This window comes from Miscanthus floridulus, chromosome 9 (assembly GCF_019320115.1).
Source record: "Miscanthus floridulus cultivar M001 chromosome 9, ASM1932011v1, whole genome shotgun sequence".
Taxonomy (NCBI): Eukaryota; Viridiplantae; Streptophyta; class Magnoliopsida; order Poales; family Poaceae; genus Miscanthus; species Miscanthus floridulus.
Genome location: NC_089588.1, coordinates 133,726,052 through 133,736,391, shown reverse-complemented (window position 1 = coordinate 133,736,391; position 10,340 = coordinate 133,726,052). Strand labels below are relative to the sequence as shown.

General features: G+C 50.7%; 1 protein-coding gene and 1 pseudogene across 2 annotated transcripts; both read right to left on the bottom strand.

The window, feature by feature from the left end:
- Positions 1–608: 608 nt before the first annotated feature.
- Positions 609–2,044, bottom strand: LOC136484295 (noroxomaritidine/norcraugsodine reductase-like). Of its 2 annotated transcripts, none has more exons than XM_066481540.1 (4): positions 1,617–2,044; positions 1,311–1,536; positions 1,126–1,232; positions 609–958 (listed from the first exon to the last, which is right to left on the bottom strand). In XM_066481540.1, exons 1-4 carry the CDS (start codon positions 1,923–1,925, stop codon positions 791–793), a joined length of 810 nt encoding a protein of 269 aa, XP_066337637.1. In that variant the 5' UTR covers positions 1,926–2,044; the 3' UTR covers positions 609–790. The 2 variants fall into 2 exon arrangements, with proteins under 2 accessions (XP_066337637.1, XP_066337638.1); XM_066481541.1 differs by having other exon boundaries at positions 609–955; positions 1,617–2,038.
- A 5,712-nt stretch (positions 2,045–7,756) lies between these two features.
- LOC136480993 (tropinone reductase homolog At2g29150-like) lies at positions 7,757–9,716 on the bottom strand (annotated as a pseudogene).
- Between the last annotated feature and the right edge of the window lie 624 nt (positions 9,717–10,340).

The window sequence follows — 10,340 nt, the reverse complement described above, 5'->3', positions numbered from 1 at the left end:
ATATGTGCTTAAATGGACTGTGCGGTTAAGCCGGCACAGTGTTACGGCCCACGTAGTAAGCAGAAGGCCAACGCTCGTTTACGGCCCAAAAGCACTGCAAGCAATCTACTGTAACCGTCTACAACCTGACACGATCATGTTTTCAACCTAACGCAAAACAAACGGCACAGGGTAATGCATTCAAAAAAAAAAAACGGCACAGAGTAATGAAGCAGTTTGGCACATTTCTGTAAGTTCCAAGTTTTCAACGCATTTGGCTCTGTTCGCGTGCCCTTAAACCCGGCTTGATCCGCTTCTTTTTTCATCCGGAACAGTGTTTTTCTCTCATAAATTCCTGCAAAATTCCTCTAAACTATCCAAATTCCTCCACAACCATACCAGCCGAAGACCCCTAACTGTCAAGGTGAATTATTGCTGACGCCTTGACGGTGACCCGAGAACGAAAACAAACTTAGAAACCCGTCTCTATCAGTTCCGGACTTCCGGACCAATAATGCAATTTATTCTTCGCCGGCCGTCGTGGATCAGGCACTAATGGTCCGGCCGTCGTCGATGCGGTGAACCTAAAGATTTCGATGATGCGTTGTGGTGAAAATTCTTCGGAGCTGTTGAACGAATAACTCAACTACTGTATGTATGCTGAATAAATGTTACAACGCAAATTTGAGACGGTCATGTTTTGTACCCAATCCCAATTAATTCCCAAACAAATTAAACGCCAGCCGGAGCAAGAAAGCACTTGGCCCCACATTGATAGAATCTTCTCCGGCCGGCGGGCGGCCGGCATGGATTAGGCACTGATGGTCCGGCCGCCGTCGATGCAGATGACTTGCCCGGTGACGTAGGACGCCGCCGGCATGCACAGGAAGGACACCAAGGACGCCACCTCCGCCGGCTCGCCGGCACGCCGCATCGGGATCCGTGACAGCTCCTGCTCCAGCGCCCCCGCCGGTACCTGCTGCATGTATGTTGTTATATTATAATGTATAATATATTTTGTAGTATATATATTTATACTTTCACAGATTTTACTAGTCCACAAATGTAACGCTGTCACAAATCAAAATAAATAGCATTATATTTTGCAGATTTGATGATTTAGCTAATAGAAATTAATATACTTACCTCCTTAACCATGTCAGTCATGATGACGCCCGGCGCGACGCAGTTGACACGGATGCTGTCGCGCGCCCATTCGGCAGCCAGGCTCCTCGTCAGCTGGTTCAGTCCTCCTGCGTGGACACAAAAGAAGTCAAGTACTGCTAATTCGATCTTTTCCTTTCCCAAATGATGTCATGTACTGCTACAACCTTTGGCCGTGGAGTAGAGCGCTTCCCATGGGAAGGCGACGAAGCTGGCGATGGAGGAGATGTGGACGACGCTTCCGCCGCCGGCGAGGGAGGCGTTGCGGAGCAGTGGGTGCGCGACCTGGCTGAGGTGGAAGCACGACTCCAGGTTGGTCGCCATCATCCGCGCGTAGTCCTCCGCCGTGCACTCCGTCGCCGGCTTGAAGAAGAGCAGCCCCGCGTTGTTCACCTGCGCACGTACGCGCGCACGCCGTCGACGCGATTTGTCGACATGGACGGACGACGAGAGGTATAGATTACTAGTATTACCAGGATGTCGAGCTTGCCGTCGAAGGTCGTCTTCACCGTGTCCATGAGCCGCTCCCGGTCGGCACGAACGGCGACGTCGCAGACGGAGATGGTGACGCTCAGCCCTTTCTCGGCCCACCACCGGCGGCACTCCTCCAGGTCCGCCGCGCTGCGTGAGCACGTGTGGACCCGCACCCCGAACCCCGCCAGCTCCTCCACGATCGCGTGCCCGATCCCCTTGCTGCCGCCCGTGACCAGCGCCGTCGCGCCAGCCAGGCTCCACCGCTCGCCGCCCCTGCTAGTCCTCTCCCAGGCGGCAGCCGCTGCCATGCTATTCACCACGCATCCAATGTTTGTTTGGAAGGATGTAGCCGGCCGCGTTGCCTGCGTCCACTTATTCGTCTCCTCCGATCGACAACGGGCGCCACACGTCGCGACCGGCCATTGTCGAATAATCAGCCCATGAGTGGGATCTGGCATTATTTTGCAGCCAGCCAATCCTTTGGTCCAAAATAGCTGGCACTGGATTATATTTGCTCCGGTAACCAAAATGAGGGCCTAATTAGGTGTGTTGGTGTTGGTCAATCTCGCATTTTATTAGCATCAATTTTTTTCTCAGCAAACATAAAAATAATTGTCTTCCCCACACGCAAGTGGGTGTTCACGATAGCCCTTCCTTGGATCACTTCCCTTGTATTCACTATCACTATCCAGCTTCCCTTCTCTAGGGTGGAGGGACGGTTAGTCGGCGAAAAATCTGCCGCGTCCAACACCACCCCTTCCTCCCCCTCACCGATGCCCGGAGGCCCTCGCAGCTTCCTTGGATGGCGGAAGCGAGGCTCTCAGCCAGGTTGCCCAGGTGGTCGTGAGTGCTTTGTGCAGGAATGACGCTCGGTGGCCAGGGCGGTGCTGCTGCTTGGCGCGGCGGTGTAACACCCTAACTTTTTGCCTTGGTTTGAAAATCACTAAAAATTTGAACCTTTTAAAATTTCCTCACAAAATAAATAAATAGAACCCACTTAGGAATTATTTTAACCTAAACAAATTAACCTAGAATAAAAACTACTTGTGTGACAATGCTTGAGGTGTTTGGTTGCTTGTTTGGCTTGTTGTGCATATGGTGGTACACCCCTTTTTGAAAACCATCTTCAAATTTGAATTCAAACTCATCCAAAACCACACTATATGAATTCTAGGAAGAAGAAAAATGATTAGAAATAGGAAAAGAGCAACTGGGCTCAATCCTCCTCCTTCCCTCGGCCCGCGGATGCAGCCACCTCCTCCCCTCTCTTCTCCCTCACTGGGCCCCAGCGGCACCAGCCAGGCCCGTGTGCGCCCGCTCCTCCCCTCTCCTTCTTTACCTCGCTTGGGCCAGCGTCGACCGAACAGCCCAGCCCGCGCACGCGCCCCGCTCCCTCTTTCCCTCTCCCTCACTCGCCGACACATGGGCCTCGCTTGTCATCGCCGTCGTCTACCTCCCGTAGCGACGGGAATACCGCGCCGTTGCCGCTCCCTCGATCTCGCCGCCGCCACCTCGCCCAGCACCGAATGGATAAGGTTACCGGCGTACTCCTGAAGCTTCTCGGCCCCACTGCTTCCCCTCTCTCCCTCTTTGCCTCCCTCTGCCGCCATGGCCACGCTGCGGCACGGACGAAGCCGACCGTTGCGCCATGGTCGAGCTCTAAGCTCCCAGACAAGCGTGCGGATAAGGATGCACTGTGGCGAATTGTCTTACCCATTTCAAACTCGAGCGCACCGGCAGAAATATCCACGGCCGCGAGAAAGAACTCGCCGCCGGGAGCCACCATGGCCGGACTATAAATAGGCCCGGCCAGTGGCGCTCCGGCCGCACCACCACCACTACCAGTACCACCGCTGGCTAGAACATCCCATCTCCCCCTCCATTCCTCCTCTTCTCCGCTTTCCCGAGTGCTAGGCTAGTTTTCCCCAAGTCGGGTGCGCCGCTGTCGCCATACGCGCCGAGCTCGAAGCTCCTTCCTCACTGCGTATCAAGCCGATTGGAGTGGCAGAAGACGATGAGTATCAGAGAACGAGGATCCAGACTACGTAGAAGATCCAGAAGGAGACAACAACCAAGGCAAGTCCTAGCTACCCCTACCACCACCACTACATCTTGCCACCTCCACCATAAACCCTCCGCTCTACGTCTCCACCAATTAATTAATTAACTCAACTAATATTACTTATCCTTGTGAATATATGAATTATGAGCTCGATTATTATTAAGTGAATCTTGATGACATACTAAAGCATTATTTTGATACACTATGAGCTCCATGGTATGGATGAATATGAGAATAATAATTATGAACCATAATCTTGTAAACTTGAACTTGATATCGATAGGGGGTGAGTGAGGGGTAATTTATGTGGTATAAATTACCTTGGCAGGATCGCCTAGTGAGAGTTCCTATTGGGAGATACTCGCCTTAGTTACATAAGGACTAGTTCATAGGCCATCTTGCCTAGCCAGATATTCGTACAGCCACATGTCTATATGGGTAGAATTGATCTCACACCTCATTAGATAGAAGTATAATTTCTAGTAGGAGGCTGGTGTTGGTAGAGGAATATCAGGAGAAGATACGGATGCTGGGTTATCTTCCATGGTCCGGTTGGCATGGATGCTAAGTGATCTTCTATGTAAAATTCCTGTTGGTCGTGTTCGAGCCCTTTCTTGTTATTAGCTGGATGATGTGGTATCATCCGGATTATTGAATTGGATGTTGTGTGATCATCCAAAGCTTGTGTGTTTCCAACCCCTGACAAGCACTAAGGTCGCATACTTTTGGGTACGGGGTCTCGTTAGACCTATTCCGTCAACTGATCATGGATTGGATTGTGCCTATCATGTGGGGAAAAGTGTACACCCTCTACAGAGTGTATTGAATCTATTCTAATAGCAACGTCCTTGGAATGGGCAACCGCTGGGATGAGGTCATTTATCATTAGATTTACTTTTATGTGTAATGAAACTGGACTAATGTGATTAATGAATCTTATTACTAACCCGGGAACTGGCGAGAATGGTAATACTCCCCCAAGACCCAACCTTATATTCAATGGAACTATACCATCTCACTACTTCCGCCTCCACCATCACACAACCAAGCCTCCACCATCACCTACCATCCACCACACAACCGAGCCTTCACCATCCATTCCACTAAACCCTTTGGTTAGGGCTTGTTGAGTACATTTGTACTCACCTGGTTATTGACTCACATATTTCGACACCGAGGAAGATTGCAACGATGACGAAGAGCCATACCACGAGGATTAGAGAACTATGAATCATTGGAAGGAATCTTAGTACCTAGGGTTTCGACAGCGCTCAAGCATGCCTGTGGATTAGAGTGTCACTACGCTATAGAATACCGTTGTAGTAGCTACCTCCCCACTGTAATAAAATGCCACTTCATGGCAATGGAACCCTGCTACTCGTGTAAAGCCGATGGCTATGCCCTTTGGGCCACTATTGTAAGACCTTATTTCTATATATCAATAAGAGCTCAGTGTTTTATCATATATCTGTGTGCCATTTCTGTTATCTTGTGCGTGATCTGGGCGCAAGTACATGTGCACTAAGGACTCTCAAAATGAGGTGCCGATAGGTGGGAATAGGGCGTGGTGGTGTGGTGCAGCCGTGCACAGAGGCTCGGGACGGTCCTCGCAGCTTGGGAAGCCGAAGGCCGGCGATGGCTATCTCTAGTAGCTGGTGGCAATTTTGCCTCTGCCCAGGCCGGATCCAGTGCGCCCTCTCCTGATCCGGCGCCACCCTCTCGGATTCAGCCTAGGAGCTATTGGCTTGAGCGTGCGGTCGTGCAGACGGTGTGGTGCGGTCAAGCTCAGCGATGTCTCGATGGCCTCGGGGCCGGATACGGTGGTCAGTGATGACCTGGGCTTCGTTGCGGCTCAGGTGTCCTCTGGCCACCGCAGCGCTACCGCGGGAGCTGCCAGCTGCGTTCCCAGCGGTTAGCACGGTGACCTTGTCGCTGCTTTTCCTTCCTTCCCAGGTTGATCAGACGCGTGTGGCTTCTTCGTTGTTGGCTCCTTGGGCTTAGGGCCACCATCCCCGTGTGGTGGCAGACGGCGCCGCTCCCTCCTCACTAGGTCTACCACGTACGGTGGCATCGTCGTGGGCTCCTCGGGCCTGGATCTACCCCCTCCCTCCACGCACGGCATCGTGACCGACTCCCTGGACCTCGATCTGCCGTCCTCGTGTGGCGGTGGCCGACGCCTCTACCCCAGCGTGGCACACCGCGACCCACCACGGTTACGTAACTAAGCACCTCTTCTAGGCTTCCAGGGCCTAGATTGGCCATCCCAGTGTGGTGGTAGCATGGTGTGGTAGTGGCCGGCAGCCCCCTCTGTCTAGGAATAGATGCCTGTCGTTGCACGCCTCCTGCCATCATGGGTGACTCCGCTTCGGGAAAGGCTCTGCCCGTTGTGGCGGTGGCCGCCGGCCAGCACCCCGCCCGGTCTAGGCGTGGGGGCTTGCTGGTGCGTGCCTCGCACCATCGTGGGCTATCTGCGAATGGCTCCGCGCAGAGTGGCAGCGGCCAGCACCGCCCTCCATCCAGGTGGGGACGCATGCCGATGCATGCCTCCCACCGTCACGGGTGAGTTCGGAAATGGCTCCACGCGGTGTCGCGGGGGGCGACACCCACCATTCGTCCAGCCGCGGACACTTGCCAGTGCATGCCTCCCACTATCGCGGACCAGTCCGGGAATGGCTCCGCGTAGTGTGGCAGCGGCCGGCACCCCCTCCATCCAGGCATGGACCCTTGTTGGTGCGCTCCACCCACTATCACGAGCGAGTCCAGGAACTGCTCCACGTGGTGCGGCAGCAGCCCGCACGCCCCCTCCGTCCTGCTGTGGACGCTTGCCGGTGCGCGCCTCCCTCCATCGTGTGCAGGTCAATGCGAGCACCATCAAAGGTTCTGGGCGAAAGCTCAACTCAGATCAGTTTGTGCCAGCGACGAGAATTTCTTTCTTCAAGGCGTCACGGAAGAACCTATTGCTACTGCTTCTGATAGATCGACCCAATTAATACAATTACCTCCGGCACAAGGCTCGGGCCAAAGCCTTGCCAAGCTTCTGCTTTGCTGACGATGATTACGTTTTGACATCATTCACCACCTTGGAGGCATCGTCGAAGAGCTCATGTGCGATGGTGTGTAGTCTTTGCATTCCTTCAGTGTATTTGTTATTCTGCCACTTTTCGCCTAGGTGCTGGGGCGTCTTGCTGCTGCTGTTATTTTTTCCTCTGCAACGTTTGTAAAACACGAGCCGTTCTGGGGCTATATATATGGAGTAATCCCTTTGGCGATATTCAAAAATAAAAAAACTATCGAGCTTCTGAGTCAAATATAAAATGTTTTGGGGTTGCTCGTTGGATTTAGTATAAGAACTGTATTTTGCCTCCGGCGTTCGAGGGAAGCAATTGGGAAAGAAGGTGATGGAATAATCTGGATGAAATATTATGTATTTTAATTCAGATTTTTTTCACGTGTGTAATTTGAAGAGGTACTGTGTCGGGTTTTAATATAATGTCCCTTCCCTTCGGAAAAAAATAATACTAACAAGGGTGTTCGCTTGATGTATGTTTTAGCAAGCATAGATTGTTGTTTCAGAAACACACCAGACAAGAGAAGGAACCGGTCATTAAAGCTACTGTCAGATCAACTGTATCTAGTCTTCGAGATCAAGCATGAAACGTGGCGAAGACCACCTTTTTCTAATATACCCTATGACTCCTCATACACGTGGCTGCATCTGGTCGGCCCACTTTGAATCCAGGCCGGAGTATGTTGTTATTATATTAGCGCGTGTTCAGTTGCTACCCAAAATCCTAAAAAGTACTATAGTATCTATCATATCGAATTTTGCGATACGTGCATGGAGCATTAAATGTAGACGAAAAAAAAACTAATTGCACAGTTTGGTTAGAAATTACGAGACGAACGTTTTGAGCCTAATTAGTCCATGATTGAATACTAATTGCCAAATAAAAACGAAAGTGCTACAGTAGCCAAATTCCCAAGTTCACCCAACTAAACACGCGCTTAGTATTTGTATATATAAGTTGTCAGCCATTTCAGGCAATATGCTTTGACGGATTTTACTAGACCACAAATCTAATGCTGTCACAAATCAATTGAATAGCATTATATTCCACGTTTGATTATTCAGCATGTTCGTTTGGTCATATTTGACTTATAAATCATATCTTATTAGTCAACGAACAGTATTTTTATCTCACACCAAACCAGCCAATAGTACTTTCAGTCATGGCTTATAAGCCAAACAAGTCAAAATGAATAGGGCATATGACTAGCTACTTAAAAACTATATACTTACTTACCTCCTTAACCATGTCTGTCATGATGATGCCCGGTGCGACGCAGTTGACACGGATCCTGTCGCACGCCCACTCGGCAGCCAGGCTCCTCGTCAGCTGGTTCAGTCCTCCTGCATGAATAATGAATGCAAGGACAATTTTCAAAAATAGTATATATACATGCATGTGTGGAGTCAGAAATTTCTTTTGAATTTCAAATTCATAGTTCTTGTATCTATTTTTTTGCACAAGGATGCCATGTACTACCTTTTGCTGTGGCGTAGAGCGTTTGCGACTGGTAAGCCAGCAAGCCCCCCGATGGAGGAGACGTGGACGACGCTTCCGCCGCCGGCGACGGAGGCATTGAGGAGGAGCGGGTGCGCGAGCTGGCTCAGGTGGAAACGACTCCAGGTTGGTCGTCATCATCCGCGAGTAGTCCGCCGCCGTGCACTCCGCCGTCGGCTTGAAGAAAACGATCCCGGCGTTGTTCACCTGCGCACGGACACGCACGCATGCCGTCGATCGACCGGACTTGTCGGAATGGGATGTGATGGGACCGACGACAGGGTTGCATGGATGCACGGACGAGAGGTTTGGATTGTTTTTATTATTACCAGGACGTCGAGCTTGCCGTCGAAGGTCGCCTTCACCGTGTCCATGAGCCGCTCACCGTCGGCGCGCGCGGCGACGACGCAGACGGAGACGGTGACACTCAGCCCCTTCTCGGCCCACCGCCAGTGCTGGCCCTAGGGTAGGGCACGAGTTGCGACAGCTGATGGCCCAAGCGGAGGAGGGGCTTAAGTGCAGGTATACAAACCTCCAGGTTCTATAGTCCATTAGGTATTAGCAAACTAATGAGAAGAGACACATAGAACTAGCTAGGCGGCCAAAAAAAAATAACATCGGCATTTCTTTCCTAGTTTCCTTTTCCTACGGTTCTCGGGTAGAGAGGAAGCGAGGAGTCACGCTGCACACAGTACACTCTGATCGTGAGTTCGCGACGTGCGCCTTACACACGCAGAGCTGGCGAGCCACGCCGCCGCGAAGAGCTAGACTACCGGAGACACAGACACGGCGCACGAGGACGGCGACCAGGTAGGGCTCCATGACGACGACATCTTGATTGTTGAGTTCTTATAAATTGCGATCACCGATCAGTTGTTTAGGCCCAAGGTATTTTTTTCCTTTTTATTTTTAATCTAAATTAATTATTTGTATAATATTCCAGACTTCCAATACGTTGTACCCATATAGTCATATTTTTCTTCTAATTTAGGTGTTATAATTTTAGAATGTTACCGAAGAAATATTTGTCATGGGTGAGAAAAGAAAACGAATATATTGCTTTTTTAATCTACATTATTCCTCAATAATTATCATACATCTACAAATATATTGTTTAATCTATATTGTTTCTCGATAATTATCAGACATGTTAAATTAAAAATATGTTATTGAATTTACTTTCGTTTTACAAGTAAAATTAGCGCCTATATATTATAAAATTTTATACCATGGTCAAGAGGCCGTTACGATAAGGTGGTCAGATGACCCTTAAAATCGTGGGACCGGCACCGCCCACGGCACTCCTCCAGGTCCGCCGCGCTGCGTGAGCATGCGTGGACCCGCGCCCCGAACCTCGCCAGCTCCTCCACGATCGTGTAGCCGATCCCCTTGCTGCCGCCAGTGACCAGCGCCGTCGCGCCCGCCAAGCTCCACTGCTCGCCACTGCTCCCGCCGGCGGCCGCCGCCGCCATGCGTACGCGCGGCGCGCGGGCGTGTAGTGTAGGTAATAAGTATGCTACCACACGTCCGTCTTTGCAGCGTAGCTAGCTTCTGCATCCACGCGTCCATTTGTTCCTGTCCTCCGACCAACGTCCGCCACACGTTAGTTGCTTGCAACCGAACATCGGATGAGTGTTCATGCCGTGATCGTGATTGGGGCATTATTTCCTGCCAATCATTTGGTTCATAATTTCCCAGCCAATCGTTCGGTTTTGGGATGTTTATGGGGGAGTTTTTGCGAGTGAGTTTTTAGCTGCGGCTATTTCTTTTGAAATGGACGACTATGGTCTCGATTAATCACTGTCAGCGCCAAGGCTTCCCCTGCTGCTGCACCTGAAATTGTAACGGATCAACTAAGAAGTGCCAGCGCCCAAGCCCAAGAGACGCCGTGCTTTTGGCCCATCGTAGATCAATTGAGCTATTATATATAGTATCAAACATGTCCGTATATTACAACAGAAGTTATTAGTATATATAGAATTGGACTCTATATATCATTGCTAGCTAGGAGCGAGTAGTTCTTTTTTTAGAACCTGTCTACTTAGCACCAGAGTGTTTTAGGGGTATCTAACATTCAAGTGTTGGATGCCACCTAA